The following is a 21,576-nucleotide window of genomic DNA, read 5'->3' on the forward strand; positions in this document are numbered from 1 at the left end:
CATCAGAAAAAAGGAAATTTCAATTAATGAGCTTTTTAAGTCACTGTATTGATCACAGATTTAAAGTATTAGTCAAAAATGGTACTAAGGTTGGGCCTCTCCGGTGGCGCGGCGGTTGAGCGCTGGGTTGCAAAGCTGCCCGCAGCCTCTGCAGCGTCGGTTCGATCCCCGGCTGCTCCCCGGCCACCGGAGGAGGGTCCCACATGGCGCGCAGACCTCTCCTGCCGCCCGCTGCTCCCTCAGCAGTGTACTTCGGTCCTTCTGCCTGCTCTGCTCCCCGCTCTGGCTCTGGTGAATTCTCTCACCCTCCCGCGCTTCTGACTGTACCCAGTGCTTGTATAAATAAATAAATAAATATTTAAAAAAAAAAAAAAAATGGTACTAAGGTTAAGATAAAGCAACAAGTAGGTTCTTAATGATAAAGATAAACCTGCATTAGAATGAAAATCTGTCCACATTAATCACCTATAGAGGCTATATCCTGCCTAAGTTCATGTGCAAACATAGTTTATTAAAACCATTTTTGTGTTCATTAAGAACGTTTTTCAGGGCCTCCCTGGTGGCACAAGGGGTTAAGCACCACACTATGAAGCAATCCGTGGCCTCTGCAGCACAAGTTCAATCCCTGCCCAGCCAGGGAGCAACCCACATGGCGCAGCAGACCTCTCCTGCCTCACCTGCTGCTCCCCTCAGCAGTGTACTCTGGTCAATCTGCCTGTTCTGTTCCCCACTCTGTCTCTGGTGAATCCTCTCACCCCCCGCATCTCTGGCCTGTACCCCAGCTCTTGTATGGGTAAATATTTAAAAAAAGGGAACATTTTTCAGATATCAAGCTTTATACACTACATATCATCTCTCCATGTATATTAGATGACAAATACATTGCTTTGTGGGTAATTATATTTACCTACAGCATAATTCAATAAACTCCTATCTTCACCCTTTTCATCTAATGCATGAAGTTCAAACACCCTGAGGTGCCGTGAGCCTTGCTAGGAAGAACAGATGCAGGTGGGCTGGATTTCAGCAGAGGGATGAAGTAGCATGTGAGCTCCTAACTGATCATTAGCAACTCTTCCTTCTTGCCCTACTTCACACTTCATCAGTCTACAAATTCTTATTAGTGTTTACATGAAATATCTAATCAGCGCACTTTTTCACAAGGGTGTTACAATTTTATTAGGGTAAATTTTAATCATTCATAAAATTAGAATACAATGCATACTATTATATATACTCCATCTATGTATATATCTCATTGCTGAACCATTTGAGAGCATTTTATTGACATCACACCCCTTAACCTTGGGATGCATCTGCAGAAAATAAAAATATTCATCCTACACAACCATAATACTATTATCATACCTAAGAAAATAAATGTTTTTGGCATCTATCTAATGTACACCCCATATTAAAATTTCCACAAATTTTCCCTAAATCTTTTCTTTTTCAATACAGAATCCAATCTAGGTTCATAGTTTAGATATGGTTGTGTGCCTAAGCCTTTTATTTATTAATTTATTGGCTTGTTTTATTGTCATTTAAAAACAACTTTTAAAACACAATTTCTCTGCCAAAACAAGAAAGAAAAAAAGAAACAGACCCACAGAAATGGGACTCTTTGATATTCTGTAGCACATGTGTCTGGAATTCGCAGGCTCTGGCCTAGCTTAAGATGCCAAACTCAGGTCAACACAATATTCAAGAACACATGATGGGAGGCTATACTCTTAGTCTCTTTTACTATAGAACAAGATCCCTCTTTTTTCTGTTATTGACCTGTGTGTAAAAGAGTGTGTTATTTAGGTTCTATCTGGATTTGTCTGATTGTTTCTTCATGATGGAATTTAGTATGTGTCTCTATCTCTGTGTTTACTATAAACTAGATGATAGTGCTAAAGTCTTAATTATATTCAGGCTTAATGTTTTTGACAATAATTCTTCATAGGTAGACTAAAGAGTCCCCCAAGTGCAGAAGAAAAACACAATTAAATTCTTACAATCCAACTACCCACTTTCCACAACCAGTAAACCTGCTGACACATGTTATTTTGTCAGCTTTTTCATCTAAATATACTTTTATTACAATTTCACTATAGGCCACAGATTGGTATATGTATGTATTTCAGGTAAGCTGTTCCCTAACAATATATGGGAAAGCAGAATAATCACATGGATGGGCTGCCTCCAAATACAAAATGGCATTGATGCAATTTAGACATTAATGACTCCTAATTCCAAAGGGCCCTGGTATCCTGAACCTTATCTTCTTGACCTTTTTCTTCTATTATCACATCTGCACTTGTCTTACTGGGGTCTATAGCACTGAGATGACTAAACACAAATACTAGACATGAACATATAGTTCCATCATATGCCTAGCACAAGGCTTATATAATGGATGGCTAAATATATCCCCATAGGAAGTAAATTTAAAAATACAGATGCTTTATTTTTAATAATTGTATTTTTATAAGAAAAATAAGAGTATGAAAGTGAAAAATTATATATCAGAAATTATATATAAGGAAATTACAGAAATAGCATCTATAACCTACTCTTGGTCAGCTCAGTAGTTCTCAAGGGTCTCAGGCTATAACATATCGGGTAAGTCCTCCCCCTCGGACCTCTGATAACCTCCTGCAGTGTCGTAAAATATTCAGTATCACATGAAACCTCTTGTCAACTTTCAAAGCTGTGAACTCCTTGATGTCAGCTTCCACTATAAAATAATGACCTGAAAATAAAGATATTAATGCTAATTTTTATAAGAACGATTGCATCCTCAAGGCACTGAATTATAGACATGAATGGCATTAATCATTTTTACTATCATTATCCAACCAAAGTGAGAACGGATATTCATGTTCAAATAATAATTATTCTATCAACTAAAGTTGCATAATGCTTTCTATAGCATTTCACTAACTACTTGTTAAGGAGGTTTTGAACAATTCACTTTTTAAGAAGCTACACGATACAGTGGTTAAGGGAAACCCACAGCAGCTCTACCACTTAACTGTCTGACCTTGAGCAAGTAGAGCTCTCTTGACTGCCTGCAAAAGGACATAACTTAGAAAATATCAGTACACTATGTGCCCCAAAGAAAGGGGGACCAATTGGTCTCATTACTACTCTAATTCTCAAAGCATTGAGTTAGTCCCATAATAGACCTTACAGCACTGTTTTTCAGACTCAACATTAAAACATTTGGGACCAGATAATTCTTTTTCAGGAGTCACCTTGTATATTTCCCAGGTTTCTATCTACCAGGTGCTCATAATAGCACCACCAAATGCAATTTTAACAGCCAAAAATGTCTTCAGAAAAGGCCAAATGTATCCTGGTGGGAAAAATACCCATGTTGAGAACTACACCTTTAGAATTTTCTAGAGTTGGCTTTGTTTCTCATGATTTAGTTACACTCCAAACAGTTGGCATGCACATATATATATGCTATCCCTTATGCTATACCTTTGGTATCCTTCGTTTCTTCATCCATAAATCTGTGATAGAGATTTCTGGCCACAGAACTCACAGACTTTTTTGGTTGATGTAGAATCTTATATTTTCCAAGTATTGCCTTGTTCATTTCTTTAATAACATCATTAATTTGACAGTAGGTTAAGCGGGATTTCATGTATCTGTAAAGCAGCATATGACCACATTTTTAAAAAGAATCATCATACAAAATTACTTTCTCTGAAAAACATTAAATATGAGGACTTTATATAGTGGCAAAGCTATTAGTGTTCTTTATAAAATATTTTTTGTCAGCTTCCAAGTAAACCTGATAAGTCTCAACAGCTAAAAAGTTAAAGAGACCAAAATGGATCATGTTCCCCAGTGATACAGATACATTAATCTCTATTCTCTACCTACAGAATTAATATTACAATTTAAAACAAGCTCTCAAATTCTGATTCAAATTGATTGATCAACTGCAAGAGTTTATGTAAACATTTTTTAATGTTGGTGAGCAAGAGAAAGGAAAATGTAATCATAAATAAATGATACACTTTAAGTTTTCTGCAAAAACTATTCAGAGAGAGAAAGAAAAGGCAGAGGCTGAGAGGAAGATAGAGCAGAGAAGATGACAGTGCAGTGGGAGACTAAGGCCTGAGGGCATAGGACAGGGAAGGATGAGGGGGGTCTAAAGTTAAGCTGCAAGGTGGAGAACCAGCATGTAGTCACGCTTAACTTTATTACCCAGCTCAAATTCCCTTCAAGCACTGTCTCTACTCTAAATCCCACTCTTTCAATTCCATTTCACTCTTGCCTGTTATACTGGTCACTCGAATCTTAGAATATAAAAACGTGTGTGTGTGTGTGCTAATTCTGAGCGATCTGTATACTTCAAAAACAAATAATGATCGGCCTTAATTTTTCCCTTCAACAAACTGCATGCATTCTGCTAATCTCTGTCCTTTGCCTCTATTCAAAGGGGCAGTTTTCTAATCAAAACTTCCTTAACATAAAATAATATAGACATATTTAAAGGAAAATGTTCTTATTTCCAAAAACACTTCATTTTTACAATTCCCTTCTTTTCTAAATTCATTTTTGCCACTGCTTTTTCAAACCATGATTTCCAGACTGTTGATACTGATAGAGGACAAGAATAGAAATACTGGAAAGGAGGTGCCCCAAGACCAAACTCTGACTCACACAAGGACGTGGGGGTCGAGGAGAATAACATGACCATTAACCCAGCCGTAGAGGTCAGGACCCTTAGGCACCAGTGCCTTATCACAAGGCATGAGACCCAAGCAGGATCAGACTGCTTTAGGGAGTGGAGCACAGACCTGAGGGTAAAGATATGGAGATTGAAACAACAAATGCTGGAGAGGATGTAGAGAGAAAGGAACTCTCCTGCACTGCTGGTGGGAGTGCAAACTGGTCCAACCACTACAGAAAGCTGTGTGGAGATTCCTCAACCTACTAAAGATAGAGCTTCCATATGATCCAGCAATTCCACTCCTAGGTATTTACCCAAAAGACACAGAAACATTAATTCCAAAGAGTACTTGCACTCCTATGTTTATAGCAGCACAATTTACAATAGCTAAGCTTTGGAAATAACCCAAATGCCCAAAAATAGATGACTGGATCAAGAAGATGTGGTACATATACACAATGGAATATTACTCAGCATTCAAAAAAGATAAACACATGCAATTTGCAGCAACATGGATGGCGCTGGAAGGGATCATGCTCAGTGAAATAAGCCAGAAAGAAAAAGAAAAATACCGGATGGTCTCACTCATAGCAGGAATCTAGAAAACCTAAATAAGGGACCAGGAAAAAGAATAACTATAAGAAAGAAAAAAATCAAAATCAATAAATGACTATGAACCAGAGACACACTTTGTGGGGGGTGCCAGGAAAGGAGGGATTGGGGTCAAAATCAGGGGGTTGCAATTGTATGGGAAATATAAAAATAAAAAAAAAATAAAAAAAAAAAGATATGGAGATTGGGCCCACCCTTGGAATCTCTGGTCCCTTTCTCGTTTTGCCTGTTATCCAACATCAGCAACAAGCAGGCTACTCCATGAAGGAGTGACTCCTCCCAAAGAGAAATGGAATATATCAGTACAGTCTCTACACAGGCTCAGGCAGCACTTCCACTGCCCACCTGTGACTATGCAGGTGCCTTTTTTCACCAATTCTCTCCCTCTGCAAGGCAGCAGCTTCCTGCCTGCCTGTGACCTGTCAAGGCCGCCTGCCTGCAACCATGCAGGCCTGTCTTAGCAAAACCTGTCCCTTTTTCCTTTTCCTACTAAACCTGCTCTTGAAATATAACTAATGTCCCTGTCTCGTGGAGAAACTTACCTGGGGAACTCGTCACGTGCTGCTGAAATGGGAGCTCTGGTGAAATCTTTCCCAGAGTGAACCCAAGGACCCTGCACTAACTCTGTAAAACTTCATCAATACCACAGCTCTCCACAATGTAATTCCTTGAAGACCTCCAAACTATCACCTTAATTTCCTAAACACCTGCCCACCAACCAGTCAATGGTTTCCACTTTAATTCCATTTTCAGTTTTAATTTAAAATAAAATAAAAAGCCCCCATTCTTAGAATACATTCTTTTGCATACTAAGCTTCTAACTTCTCTCATTCATTAGATAACCCCTTAGTTTAAACATGAATACCCTGCTATGACTATTCTAATTTCCTTCCTGTATCTCTTCATGGAAGGATTTTCTAAAAAGTCTTCTATTCCACTATTCCTCACAGACATTCGCTCTTCCGTTTAGCTCAGCCAATAAGCAACAACAATAAAGAATTTAAAAAAAAAAAGCAACTGAAGAGATCAAGCAGAATTTTCAAAAATAAAGTTATCAGTAAAGGAAATGACCGAGTGATTTTAAAAATAGAAATTAAAGAGAAATGTTTGCCTCATTACTAGTCTCCAAATTGTGAAATATATATGCGAAATATGTATTTTTCAAGTGGCTATTAGGATATGAAAAGATGCTCCACATCATGTCATTAGGAAAGTGAAATTTAGAATAATGAGATATCATTATGCACCTATTCAAATAACTAAAATAGAAACAAAACTGGCAAAACTAAGTGCAAGTGAGAATGTAAAGCAACAGGAATTCTCATTCATTACTAGTTGGAATGGTACAGCCACTTAGGAAGACAGTTTGGCAATTTTTAACAAAGCTAAACATAGTCTTATCATGTGATTCAGCAATCATGCTCCTAGATATTTTAAATGAGTTGAAAACTTATGCCCATACAAAAACCTGTATATGAATATTTATAGTTACTTTATTCATTAAATTGCCCAAAATTGGAAGTAACCAAGATATCCTCCAATGGGGACTCAATAAGCAAATTATGATATATTCAAACAATGGAGTATTAGTCAGTTTCACAGTATAGTGTATAACTATTTTAGAAAAGATCAATATTTGAACATAGCATGTTATGATTAATATAATCAAGTTTTATAATTTAAGCATCATGTATGTTGATTATTAGAGTTGAACGCTAGAATTTCTTTTAAATACTTACGCAGGAATGGCATTAAACTCATCAGAAGTTAAAAATGGCATTTCTTTAATAATTTTTTGTTCTTTGGGGGGCTTCTTTGTGGGAGCAGTTTCCTCAACTTTGACCGGTTCTTGAGGATCAAGATCTGATACGTTAACACTACAGAACAGAGATACATAAATGCACAGGTCATCATCAGAAATCTGCAGCATTCTAGAAAATGCTCCCAACTGAAAATCATCAGTACCAAACATAATCCATTTTATAATTTTACAACCAACATTTTTTTCTATCTCTATCCCTACTGTTGATAAACATTTGAATAATGAAAACACCAAAAAATTAAGTTCCCTAATCTTCAGTAATATAATTGTATTTATATACTCAAAACATGGTGTATGTAGCATATATGCCTAAACATCTTCGTTAGTTATCTCGCTGGCTCCTCAAAATCAATAGGTGGAAAGTTGACCTTATATTAACCTCTAAACAGCTTCTCTTCCCTATTTCTGGGCATGCAAACATCAATTATTATCTTATACTCCTATTTTTCTAGTTTATTCAATCAGTCGCTGGCATCAGTCCCTGCCTGTTGCAGTCTGATTTTAGCTGCTGGCAATGAGCATGGGTCACCCCTGAATCAGTTCTGCTTAATTTTTTGGAGCTACTGAGAAGCCTAATATATTTCCTTACCCTCCTGGCAAATGGAGTCTATAAATAGACCATAGCTTCCATATTATTTAACTGCCAGGGAAGGAAGACTCCTGTTGTCACTGGCTTAACTGTTCCAAAAATGAGATAGGATAAAGGAGAGTAGATCCAATCTAGAGCAAGTAAATCTCAAGACAGATAGGAAGTGAGATTCCCGGATGATAGTAGGTGAGCACCAGACAGAAGGCAATCAAGCCTGACAGGCCATGTACCTGAGAGGTGGCAGGTTGTAAGGATCCTAACATGAGTATCCATGGTAAACATCGCTAATTTTTACCTGAACTCATCCTTACCATATGCTAAGGAAGCTCGTGACTTTTCCTTCATGTCCTGCATATGTATCAGCTGAAAATAACCATTTCAGTCTACAGCAAGGCTCTGTTTTGACCTAGCCCTAAAAGCTGAAGCTAGGTGACAGTAAGTATAGAAAAAAATTTCTCCTGTTCCCATGCCATGTTTCTGCTGCATGTCCAATGTCTGGCCCACAGTATAACCCTAGCAGGTATTCTACGATGACCTCCATTCCCAGCAATCACTCATGACCTTCCCATCTTCTTATAGGGAAACTGCAAGGTATGCTGACCTCTGTTGACCTTATCTTCCTCTGGAGACCTTCAACTGCCAGTGGTTAATAAGGCTGGTCTCCCACACAGTAAGATTCGCGCTTCCCTTTTAGTTCTCAGACTCAAGCAGTATATTATTTATGCATTATACATGCAAAGGTGTGATTATCATAAAAGCCAGGGCAGTGAATATCTCTTTAACAGAGGATCTACAGTAGATGCAGTTTAGGGTATTAGGAATGTCCTATTTCTTTTCTTTCCTTCTTTTTTTTTTTTTTTAAGAATGTCCTATTTCTTAACTGAACTGGTAGATACATAGATGTGTGCTTTTTATTTTTCTTTAATTGACACAAATAATACTTTTAATCACATTTCTGGATCTATAATACATTTTAAAGGTTAAAGAAATTAAAGCAGTCATGGAATGTTTTTACATACTCAGATCAAATTTTAAAAATATTTTGGTACAGAGGCCTGGAGAGTTGAGAGTGGAGGAATACTAGAAAGATAAAACACAGGAGTCCTCAAGTCAGAAACACAGAATGACAGAAGATCTCATTCCAGCCAGGCAAGGAGAACAGAAGGGAGGACAGAAGCAGACAAAACTTAGCAGAGGCAGATGGGTGGTTGAGGGCTGTGAGGGAGTAGACAGGCTGAAATGCTGGTTCCTGTCTTGGTAATAGAGGATAAAAGTGGCAGGTGTGGATGGGTGAGTGACAGGAAGCCAGTGAACTCCATCTTAACTATGTAAACTAGAAAGAACAGCTCATCATCAGAGTCCCACCTGGCAATTAAAAAAGAACTAGATGTCACACCCAGGCTGGAGTTGGACACCTGGGAGCATTAATAGGATGTCAGCTAATGTGCATAAAATGGAGCTTTAGAAGGAACAGAATGTGAGAGGCAGAGAAAAAGGAGGTTGCCACGTTTGAGAAGTTGGTTGACAATTAAAAAAGCACAATGGTAGTACAGAAAACAAAATTCTGAAACAAAAAGATGGACAGCAAAATGAAGTCTGAAAAGAATTGGGACTCAAGAGGGATTTTGACCTCTGTGACCTTCAAGCAATCAGTCCACAAGTGTGGCAGCAATAGGAGTCAAAATCCAGGCTTTGGGCCTCCCTGGTGGCGCAAGGGGTTTTAAGCACCGCACTATGGAGCAATTCACAGCCTCAGCAGCATGAGTTCAATCCCCGGCTGGCCAGGGAGCAACCCACATGGCGAGGAAGACATCTCCTGTCTCGTCCACTGTTCCCCTCAGCAGTGTATTTCAGTCAGTCTGCTTTTTCTCTTCCCACTGTCTCTGGTGAATTCTCTCACCCCCTGCATCTCTGGCCTGCTTGTATGCATAAATAAATAAATCTTTAAAAAAAAAAAAAAAAAAGCCGGGCTTTAGGGAATCTGGCAGAAAGAGGACACAAACATATATTGGCAGTGGATAGAGATAGGACTGAGGGGAAAAGCAGAGCTAAATTGTGCCTTTGGCTGTTTTTAAGCTGGGACCATCATGAAGCTTATTTTTACCCTTAGGCAATGGTTCTCAAGGGTCAGGGGAGATTCTTCCTAGTGGCCATCTAGCAATGTCTGGAGACCTTTTTCATTGTCACAACTGGGCAGCGGGAAAGGATGAGGAAATGCTTCTGATATCTAACTGGGATGTCCCTAAACCACCTGCTTTACAAAGAATTATCAAGCCTAAAATATCAATAGAAACAACAGGACAAACTCTGCTTTAAGGAAAAGAAATGAGAAAAAAATAGAAAAGAGAACCTGGAGACTAACCCTTAGAAAAGAGGAATGACAATTTCCTCAGTGATAGCAGGAATAGGAAACTGATGAAGACAGGTGGAAACATTATTTCCAGTGTGACAAAAGAGTGGATCGTCCCTAGCAAAACTGCAAGGATATGAAAAAGCAAAGACTTGAGGTATTTGTTTTCATCAGCTTATAAATCCACAATGAATTATAAATCAACAATGAATTATAGCACAATGAATTATAAATACACTTACACACTCTGAGTTACCGTTACTTGAGGCAAATGGGGAGGAATGTTTTCTTTGAGATGTTCCACAGCTTTGTAATCTTCTTCAAGAGATTCACAGAGTTCCTAAAATTTAAACAATGCTCACAAATATGCATCCACCCTGCCTGTGTTAAAAGACATTATAAAAGCACATGGAAGACTGAGCCACAATCACAATGATTACAATTGTTCAGAACACAGAATGAGGTGAAAAAAGCAATGAATGCAAAAATATATTAAAAGTTTTTTGGTTTTAAAGCTGGTTTGGCATGGCTATCTTATTTTTCTCTGCTGGATTTTTCTGAGAACAATTATCATCATATCACAACAGGCAGGGCTAACATTTAAGTCTTTCTAAAATACTATGATCTTGGGAGGCAACTAAAAAATACAGGGAAGATTTATGCATGTCATTCTGGTAAATTGCTTTTGTCTTAGCAAGTGCTTTTGTCTCAGCACTAGTGACAAAGCAAGTAAGGATGCTGACTAGAATGACGTCCATGGCTAACATGCATGCCATTTCAGCTTAAGAAACAATTCAATTTTATCATAATCTCTTGTTTTTCTTTTATCTTTCTTTTATCTTTTAACTTTCACTAATACTAGAGGCTAGGAATTTGCACAATTTAATAAAGAAAATATTCTGTTCCTCTGGATTCTAGCCATCTGAGTCTCAATAAAAATGTGAACAAAAATTCCAAATACCCTTCAATTCTGTGCTGAACACTCTCTGGACCCCACACCAAATCTGGGCATTCTCAGGCAGGTTAGAATTAAAACAAATACTGGCTTCTGGTTTGAATTTACATGCCATCTTTCTTTTAGAGAGTTAAATAATGTTCATAAATACTAATTTCATTTTTTGACTAACAGGCATAATCATGTCCACTCTTGTAGTTTAAGTCTTTGCAGACCTTAAGGATTATAAGGCTGAAAGGAGCCACAAGGCCAGCTTGTTCAGTCCTGTTACTGACCATGCTAACAGCTCTGATAACAGAATGAGGTAATCATTGTTCAGGTTAAGCATTTTCCCATCAGGAAGTATACAAGCACTTTTATTCATCATGGTCAATCAGAAAAGCCTGATTTAGAACAAGATATGCATGTGGATGAAGTTCAAGTTTTGCTCTACTCAAGAATCATAACATTTTACAGAAATAGAGAAATGCAGAAATTGAAGGACCTAAGAAATAGTTCAGTATGATCCATTATTTTTCAAAGGAGGACCCTGAGACTCCAGGAGGTAAAATGACTTTCTCAAGATGGCAGAGGGTGTTAAATGCAGCCAGGGTACAAATCTACATCTTCTCACCCCAAGGGAGGTGTTCCTTCCACACCACCCAACCAGGAGATCAATTTGTCTAAATCAAATCTACCAAGAATTATTTAGGAAATCTTTTTTAGTGAAGTTCAATTCTATTGATTACCAGCATGAAAAAAAAAAAAATACTTGAGAAGCTCTAGAGTACTTTATACTGGAAAAATGCAAATGGCACGCTATACCATTCATAATGTAGCAGGCTAGGCTAGAATATTTTAATCTTAAAGAACCTTTAAGAATTCCCTGGTGATTTTGTATTTAGTCAATTTAGCTGAGGGTGTTTGAATTTATTGCTTTTTTGTTTCTTCACTAGAATATTCTATTACCTTGAGTGAACTGTTGGTTTGTTCTTGATACTGAATTTCCAATTCCAATTTATTTAAAAGTTCATTTACTACAATGATCTCATCTCCTATTTTATTTAATATAGTCATCAAGGTAGGTTCTTGACCTATTAATAAACAAAAATAAAATGGAAAAGTAAAGCATATGGTAAAGTCATAACATATATGTACCCACTGAACATCTGGAACACAGCTTAATGTTAAAGAGACACTTAATGTGGAAAAAGGACAATTGCTTCAGCCCCTAAGACCTATCTCCATCAATAATCTTAAAATCTTATTTTTTAGTCATTAGGCAATGGAAGAGGTATGTACCAAGTACCAGGTGTCTTCTGAGTCTTTAGTTTCTGGCAAATTTCTCCACTATAATAAAACATCTAGAAATACTGGAAAAAATAAATACCTTTCTATGTGCATGGCTGAGTTTTTGTGAGAATGAAGTAAATTCCAAAAAAAAGAAGCACTGATTAGGCACTAGTAGTTAGTTGACACTGTAGCTGCCCTAATCCTGGGAATGTGGACAATGCCGAAGAGAGGTCTTCAGTCTCAGAAATTTAATACATTTGGGTTTAAGAACTATAAACTCTGGGACTTCAAAGCACAGGGCATTGTACATCAGAATCCCAAATGAGGCCGAGACAGCATCATGAGGTGTATTTTCAGCAAAAAGTGCAAACTTGAAAATCCTAATCACAAGACAGGGAGATAAGCACAGATTGGCCCTCAGGTGTAGATGGAGGTAGAAAATAGCTTCTCTTCAGAATTTGTAAAAGAGGCTTGGGATTCTCAGGGCTTGGGGTTTTATACTTACACTAGGCAGTTTAAGTTACTGAGAAAGTAACTTGAAACATCACAGGTTAGTGAAAACTAATTAGTATGGAGGTGCCTGACAGTAACACAGTAACGTTTATAAAATAGCATCCTCTCCTACTGCCAACCCCACCTCCTTCCACCTCTCTAGTTTTATAGATTTGCGAATGAGAAATCAGTCTCCTCCCCAGAAATAAGATATTACTGGAATCTGTTTTACTTACTACAATTTCTTAATGAGAGGGTTTTTTTGATATTGCCAATCTTTTCATTAATATAAAAGCATAACTGTTCCAGATCTGAGGAAGTCATCCTTCAAGACTCTGAAGAAAAAAGATAAGACACATTTATTAAAAAAGAAAAATCTGGACAAATTTCTGTTCACTTTCCAAATCCAAGAATGGTAAATACCCAGTAAATCACATCACCCTGGAAATTAAAAAACTCAAAAGCAATTCCTTTCAATTCTACAAAACTCAGTTTCTAATGAAAATTCAGTACTACTTGTCTTAGAGCTGGTGTAATCAATGCATTCCAAACTTAGTCTAAACCTAAGTCACTTCCTTATAGACTGGGGAAAGAAAATGCACCATTTAAAGAAACTGGTCTTTTCTTTTTTTTTTTAAAGATTTATTTATTTATCTATACATACAAGCACTGGGTACAGTCAGAAGCGCGGGAGGGTGAGAGAATTCACCAGAGCCAGAGCGGGGAGCAGAGCAGGCAGAAGGACCGAAGTACACTGCTGAGGGGAGCAGCGGGCGGCAGGAGAGGTCTGCGCGCCATGTGGGACCCTCCTCCGGTGACCGGGGAGCAGCCGGGTATCGAACCGGCGCCGCAGAGGCTGCGGGCAGCTTCGCAACCCAGCGCTCAACCGCTGCGCCACCGGGGAGGCCCTGGTCTTTTCTTTAAAAACGCAAAAGACACACTATTTTTAACAACAACAAAGTAGAAAGTTCAAAGGAACAGGTCCAGGTAAGCATGTCTCCTGAGCGGAGGGAAGGAGGCAGCAGGGCAGAGGTTTGGGGCTTCAGTGTTTGGAATCTGTAAGAAGGCGGAGGGAGGGCAAAAATAGAAGCCAGTTACTGCGCAATCCGAGGGTAGATGAGACCTGGAGGATCCACTCCCGCTAAAACCTCAGGCAAGGTCAAGCCCTGCTCCTCCGTCCCGCCCGCCACGGCCCCGCACCCCACACCCGCCACCCCGCCCTTCTTGCGCTGCTTCCCAGGCAGGATCTTCAACACCGGACTGCAACCTCGCGCCGGTCCGGGAGCAAAGGGCCCATTACCTGCCAGTTCGCCAACCTGGGAGACCCGCGTTTCGGCCGGAATCTCAGGATCGCGAGACGCCACTCCAGGAACCAAATTCAAACTGCCCGCCGGGCCAGGGCGCGGCGCAGGCGCACAGGGGCGCTCCGGAAAGGCGGCGCGCCGGTGGCGTCACCGGTGCCCCCCCGCGGGGCGGGGCCGGGGCGGGCCGGGGGCGGGGCTGTGAAGGGAGGGGCGGGGCTGTGAGGGGAAGGGGGCGGGGAGGGAAGGGGGCGGGGAGGGAAGGGAGCGGGGCGGGGGAAAGGCTGGAAGGGGCCAGCTTCGGGCGGACGGCTGCGGGACCACCGTCCCTCTTCCTGCAGGTCACCTCGGTCGGTAAGCCGGCCCAGGGCCAAGCGCTAGGGGGCTCAAATGGCGAGCTAAAACAGTGGGTATCTGAATTGGCTACACGCTAGTATCAACTGAGACCACTTTAGCACGTTCCAGTGTGGAGGCTGTACCCCAAATCAATGAAATCAGGCCCTCCAGAAGTGGGGCTGTGGTTGTACCCCAAATCATTGAAATCGGGCACTCTAAAAGTGGGGCTGCGGTTAGGGCTGAGCCAAAGGCGGTGACTTGACCCCTGCCTTAATCTTTAACATAGCAGTTTAGTTTAATGCACTGTCACATTCCTCGCAGCATGGTTACAGGCTATGGTTACCAGTTACCTAATGCTTAACATATTTTGTCCCTTGATAACGTCAGTGACTGATGAACACTGTGGGCCATTTTAAACTGATACACAGAAGGGAGTGACTATTTCAGGAGGAGCATCCATAATCCTGTGACAACCTGCCCTAGACTATCTTGTGCCCTCCGAGACCTGAGAATGAAGACACTCACCCCATATCTCACATATCCTCAAATTCCTTTCTTTCCTATGTAATTGTCCTTCCCTGCCCAGTCAGGGAGCTGGCTCTTTAGAATGCTAGCTCGGCCTTGTCCTGAGTTGGCACCACTGGTTAATGAAGGGCTTCCTTTGTAGAAACAATCTGATGGTTTAGAATCTGAGCAATATGACCCAGTTAAGTCAGTAACGGGGCCAAAGCTCTGTTTTTCTGGGTTTTTGTTTTAAAGATTTATTTATTTATGCATACAAGAACTGGGGCACAGACCAGAGGTGCAGGGTGAGGGGGTGAGAGGATTCACCAGAGACCTAGTGGGGAGCAGAACAGGTGGGTTGACTGAAATACGCTGCTGAGGGGAGCAGGGACAGGAGAGGTCTGCTGTGCCATGTGGGTAGCTCCTGCTGCAGTGGCTGTGGATAGCTTCATAGTGCTGACACTTAACCCCTTGCTACACCAGGGAGGCCCAAAGCCCTGTTTTTTTAAAACACCCCAGATAATTCCAAAAAGCAGACAACTTTGTGAGGGAAAAGGTAAGGGCCCTTTCTTTATGAGGTTAACAGCCTCTCTAAGGGCAAATAAAAATTTAAAATACAAAACCCAAAAGTTTAATTTTACTTGTTAAAAGGAAAAGTTTCCCAAAGATGGTATGGCAGCTCCGCAGTCATTTAGGATCCAGGTTCCCTCCACTTGGCACTGCCATACATACCCTGATGCATTCTGGCCTTGCAGTTGCCTGAGGTGTGAGCTGACTCTGCCATTTCCCTCCTTAGGGCTTTGTCCCAGGCAGTAGAAAAGAGGAAGAGGTCAGGGTAACAGGCTCATCTACCAGCTGATCCAGAACCTTTAAAGAGTTTTCCTGGGAGCCACACCCAGTGGCTTCTCTATGCTTATCACTTGTCACTTAATCTCCAGGGAAGACAAAAAAATAAATTATAAAAAAAAACCCAGGTACATTGTAGCCTCAGTAGATTCTGGGTATGACTAGCAACCTTGGATTGTTTCTTTTAACAATCTTGTTTAAATGGAAAAATTTCCAACATATAAAGTCAGGAAAAGTAGTATAATGAACCCTGTACTCAAGCCATCACTCAACTTTGACCATTATTAATTTATCACAAATATTATTTCATTTGTACCGCCTTTCCTTCATTCCTTGCCCCTGGAATATTTTGCAGAAAATTTCAAACATTGTATGTTTTTCCTTCAAAAACATTTCTATATGTATTTCTTAAAGGTAGAACTCTTTAAAATTATATTAGTATTATCACATATAAATATTTTATCACTCCTAAATAACAAATATGCAGTCAATATTCACTTTCCCCTGATTGTATCATAAAACTGTTTAAGGACTAAAGAAGAAAAAAAATTAGTTTGAATCACAACCAAAACAAAATTTCCACATTATTATTTGATTGATACTTTAAAAAACATCTCTTTTAATCTCAACATACCTACTTATTTAGAATTGAAGTCCTTTAGAATGAACAAAGTCTTTCTTGAGTAAATATAAGGCTTAAAATGTCAATATGCTAGGAAAAATAGCAAAGTAACAGAAGTTCACCTTGCAGCATCAAGAACAAACATATTGTTTTTCCCAGATTATTTCCCATGAGAAAATAAAGAAGAAGAAAGGAGCATTAAAGACACTGAATACAAGAGGAGATGAAGGAGATGTAGAAAAAAACAGAAATGAGCAATTGGATCACACTGGCTACTTCATATTTCTTTCTAGGACCAGATGATTTATCAGGACTTCTTTAATTACAATGACAGAAAGTCAATCCAAATTGACTTAAGCAAGACAAGAAGACTTTATTTGCCTTATAAAACTGTAACTGTGGTGTGTGAGGGGGTGCACGTCTTCAGTTACAGCTGGACATGTATGACTTAAGTCATCTCCATCTGTCCATCTCTGTCTATGTCTCTCAGTTCTGCATTCCTCTGTGTTGGTTCCCACTCTCAGGCAGGCTTTTCCCCTTGATGACTTCTGGTATCTCCAGATTTATACCTGGATTAACCTGTCAAATTCCTAGGAGATCTAGCAAAAAACCCTGCATTGCATCACATTGGCCTGACATTGGTCATCTGTCCACTTCTGAACTAATCATCCTGTTTACAGGGTTGGAATAGTTTGACTGGCTAGACACTCTGAAACTGGATGTCAGGGTGAATGCTACCCACATTTTCAGAGTAAGACGGAAATATCTTCTTGAAGGAAAAACTAGGTGTTTTTATGAGACAATGGAGACAGTATTGGAAGCAGGTAAAAATGAAACAAAAAACAAAACCTGTGTTCTTCAGAGTTATGATCACATATATACAAGAAAAAAACTGAAAAGAGCAAGATGTAAGAAATTGCAGAGCTGTTCCTTACAGAAATATGAGCAAGAGTAAAAGTAATGTGAACTGCGGAAAATGACAATAATATCATCAGTTGATATTTACTGGGCACTTACTCTAATTCAGACATTAATGTGCATTATCCTGCTGAGTCTTTGTGATATGCTTATGAATACTTACAATTATGACAGAAAATGGAAGCTCATAGTTAGTAACTTGTTCAAGTCAATAAATGGCAAAATACGCCCCTGACCTCAGAACCTGTTCTCTTTACCATGGTATCCTGCTGCCTCTCAGAAGCAAGAGGTCATCTGCCCCCATGTTTTGTGTATCTGAACTTAAGGACTCTCATTGCGTAAGCTCGGTCACATGAACAATTCTAGATTATTTATGAATTCCCAAGTTTTTGACACCCAACTGACTTTAACAATAAAGACTTTACTTATACTTTTTTTGTACTTCTTTGTCTTTTTCTTGCAGGTAGGTATCCAGTTAAACTTCTGGACATTGCCAACTCATATTTAAAAGGGATTCATTATAGAATAAAAATCAAGGATAACTAAGCAACAGGACTCTGCACTTCCAGGCCACTTGGAAAATATTTATTCCTCCAGTTTTGACAAGTGACTAGTGACTGGTTGGACCAGTACATTTTGGGACAGCTTCATAGCTCTCTGGTGCTGGTTGATCTTCCTTTGGGATGGTCCATTGTAAGAGATAGGGGAAGCTCTGAAATGCCACCTTGATTAAATGTCATAGGTTCGATCTTTTGGGGAATTATAACATCCTCAAGGTAGGTTGTGTTTTCATATTTCCTACTAAAGTGCATTTGTTTGACTTGTTTTGAAAAGCTGTCTTCCAGCTGACAACATTAAAATCTGAGACATGTACTTGTAATATATGTTCTCGTGGGTATCATTTCTTAATTCTCATTAGTTGTCATAGCAGCTGAGGTGAATCATCTGAGAAAATCAAACCCCTCACTATTACGACACCTTATACCCTAAGTCATTAATCATTCTGGTGACTTTGGAGGGTGTTTGCTTTTTAAACAAAGAGGACAGTAAAAAGAAATAAATTACACTTTCCCCCTGTGTTCCTTCTTCACTTTATTGAACCTTTCTCCGGAGTATAATTTCTTAGTGTTATAGTCAGAGCCCCAATTTCTGTGCAGCCAGACCCTCAGGAGACCTTTTGTTAACCCCCAGCTCAATTAGTCCCAGTTCTATCATTAACCTGCTCTGTGAACTTGAGACATGAATGATTTCTGAGATCACTTCCAGCTTAAAGTTTCTGTAGTTTAAGCTACTCTGCCTGTGGCACTTTGTTAGTACAGTCCTAGCAGACTAATAAGGGGGTAACGGTAAGAAAACACTACTTCATCATCTGAACTCACTGGTATAGCTGATTAGCTACAACTAAGCCTGGGCTCTTCCTGGTCAGGATCCAGCTTCTCCAGACATTAAGAAGACAGTATTTCTAAAAGACTATGATCTCTAGAAGAAAGGTTGTGTTCAACATCTTCTGTGTAAGAAACCGGAGAGCATGTTCATGTCATTAATTATGCGTGGTTCCCTAAGAGTTAAGCTTTGGGGCTAGAAGCTGTGCTTCCTGCCGATGCAAAAATGCAAAAAAAGAGAGATTACCACAAAACAGAATACTTTGTGCTTGGTATCAGTAAGCCCTCTGCCAAATCAAAGCGTTATCTAGAAACTATGTATTTGGGATCTTCTTTGAACTTGATAAAACATTTTTTTGCCGTATGGAAATGCAGGTTGGAGGGCGCCCTCGCCACGTGGCCACTGGATGGCAGGGCAGAGCCATCCTTGGGGGCACCCGCGGAACAAAGCGCGCAGCCGCCAGGATGTGGCGCCACAGATAGGCGGACAGTCCACCTGCTCTAGAAGTTTATTAAGCCAAACTTTCTCTCTTCTTTGTTAAGCACTTCTCATTTTCTTTGTGAAAGTAGCACATGTTTTCAGTTGAAAAGGTGAACAACCCAGAAAAGTTTAAGGACTAGAATGAAAATTCTCCTTATTCCAACCCGTCAGACACAAACACGGGTCCCAGGACCTGCGCCCCAGGATGAAATGGCAACAAGTGAACCAGCCAGCATTTGTTCTAAATACCCTTTGCTCAGTGTCCCTGCCCCCCACCTCCTCAGCGGCACACCTCCAGCAGTTCTCTCCTGCCCTCTCCCCACTGCCTGTTCTTTCTTCTTAACCCTATTTAAAATCAGTTGCTGGGCCTCCCTGGTGGCACAAGGGGTTGGGCACCACACTATGAAGCAATCTGCAGCCTCTGCAGCACGAGTTCGATCCCCAGCCAGCCAGAGAGAAACCCACATGGCAAGGCGGACCTCTCCTGTCTCGCCTGCTGCTCCCTCGGCAGTGTATTTTGTCAGTCTGCCTGTTCTGTTCCCCACTCTGTCTCTGGTTGATCCTCCTCCACCCCACGCATCTCTGGCCTGTGCCCCTCTTGTATGCATAAAAAAATAAATCTTTAAAAAAAAAAAAAATAAAATCAGTTGCTGGTTGATTCAGTCAGGTTCTGTGCTGGGAAGTCCTAAGATTCATCATGACACCCTAATACCAACTTCAGGTTTTCATTCTATTAAAGGTTAACATGAAAGACCTGACCTATAAGCCCAAGAGGCGCTGTTTTTTCCTAAGAGCGTACTATGAGGTCTGACTAGGTGTCCCTGACAATCCACTGTGACATTCCTTCCTGTTTACTAAGAATTTGTTGAACTGGAAGTTGAGTTTAGCAGTGTGGTGAGAAATCCAATTCCATAGGAATGATGCATTTTTTTCCAGCCAGATTTTCTGGCTTCCATCAGTACCTCCCAGTCAGCCCCATAATGTGAATTAAAATCTCACCCAATTACAAGGGGGATGATTAGGGGACCCCTTGCCTCCTTCCTGGTGGGCAGGAAGAGATCAGACCTCCATGGTTCTTCTTCAGAGCCGGGGTGTGTTGCTCCCATTTCTAGACAGAAAAACCACTAAAAGTGAGTTAGCAGAGTACCTACGGGGGCTGCGTGTGCTGGTTGTAAAATTCCGAACTCCTCGCTTCTCCTCTTCGCGACTAGGCAGTCCTTCAAGTGTGCAATGCTTATTTGAATGAAATAACACAAGGCAAAAAGTCTTCTGTAGCTTTTCTTGGGTTGTTCACTGTGGGGGTGAATTTTATTTAGCAGCAGGCTCAGATGGTGTTTACAGGATTCCTTCTCTTCTTGTTGTCCTTAAAGGCCATGGGACAGAGCTGATTATTGTGGCTGTTGCAGCCAGAAGATTCCCCAGGAAATGGCTGCCATGGGCAGCTGTGAGTCGCCTACCCAAGGCAGGTGGTGATGCAGACCCCTGATCCATTCTGCCCACGAGGCAGGTTTCCTTAGCCTGGTTTTGTGTCACGGTCCACTGAGGCCCGTGAGACCCCTCCTGACTTCCATAAGGTCAGCCCCACTCTCAACTCTCACCACAGGAGGCGCCTTGTCCTATCTGTCCCCAGACCAGAGATAGTTGGGACCTAGCTCTGTGATCTGCCTCATTGATATGGAAGTCTAGGATCTGGTCCTTGGAGGAGGGCTCACTACTCTCTCACTGATGTGGAAGTCCAGGGTCTGGTCCCTGAAGGTGAGGTGTGGGAGTGGCTTGACTGTGGGCTCCTCCTGCCATTCACTGAGGTCTCCTCTAGAGGCCACTGCAAGCTCCTTATAAAAAAGGTGCATGATCCTCACCAATTCCAAGTCTCTGCCCCAGAGTGTGACAGTCCAGGTCTCCTATTGCACACATTCAGGTGTGCACTGAACACTCTACAATCAAATTTCCACTGGGGGAACCCATCCCCCCAGAAGTGGGATCAGAGGCCTACTGAACCCCTTTAGCCCTTGGGCAAACTGCCCCTCTTATTCTAAGACTGGCCACATGTGCCTCTGATTTCTTTTAGCCCTTCCCCTAATAAACCTGTCCTTTTAAAATGCAGCCTTTGCCTGCTTGAGTCTGTGCAAACATCTTTTCCTTAGTAAAATCACAGACCCCTTTGATGGCCATCTCAAATAAACTTCTCCATGCAAAGACCTTCTCCTGGTTCAGAGTTTGGCTTTCTGGTGGCAAGTGAAAGACCAGGTTTGGTCACTAATCGAGGTATGGTTCAAAGCAGAGGAGACTCTGCAGGGAGCAGGACAGTGGCTGTTTGGGACCTATAGAAGGGCCCCTGTGGCCACCATGACCTGCACTCGCACTCTCCCGGCCTTCTCCCTCCAGTAGGGCTCATACCCACCCACTTCCTTTT

The 21,576-nt window shown here is 40.8% G+C and overlaps 1 protein-coding gene across 1 annotated transcript; it reads right to left on the reverse strand.

The window, feature by feature from the left end:
* Positions 1 to 410: 410 nt before the first annotated feature.
* Positions 411 to 14,187, reverse strand: SKA1 (spindle and kinetochore associated complex subunit 1). Its single transcript, XM_037508507.2, has 7 exons — positions 14,074 to 14,187; positions 13,010 to 13,108; positions 11,958 to 12,082; positions 10,297 to 10,394; positions 7,033 to 7,170; positions 3,478 to 3,647; positions 411 to 2,740 (listed from the first exon to the last, which is right to left on the reverse strand). Exons 2-7 carry the CDS (start codon positions 13,095 to 13,097, stop codon positions 2,592 to 2,594), a joined length of 768 nt encoding a protein of 255 aa, XP_037364404.1. The 5' UTR covers positions 13,098 to 13,108; positions 14,074 to 14,187; the 3' UTR covers positions 411 to 2,591.
* Positions 14,188 to 21,576: the final 7,389 nt, after the last annotated feature.

Source organism: Talpa occidentalis, unplaced genomic scaffold (assembly GCF_014898055.3).
Source record: "Talpa occidentalis isolate TD23 unplaced genomic scaffold, MPIMG_talOcc4v2.1 talOcc4.13, whole genome shotgun sequence".
In the NCBI taxonomy this organism is placed as follows: domain Eukaryota; kingdom Metazoa; phylum Chordata; class Mammalia; order Eulipotyphla; family Talpidae; genus Talpa; species Talpa occidentalis.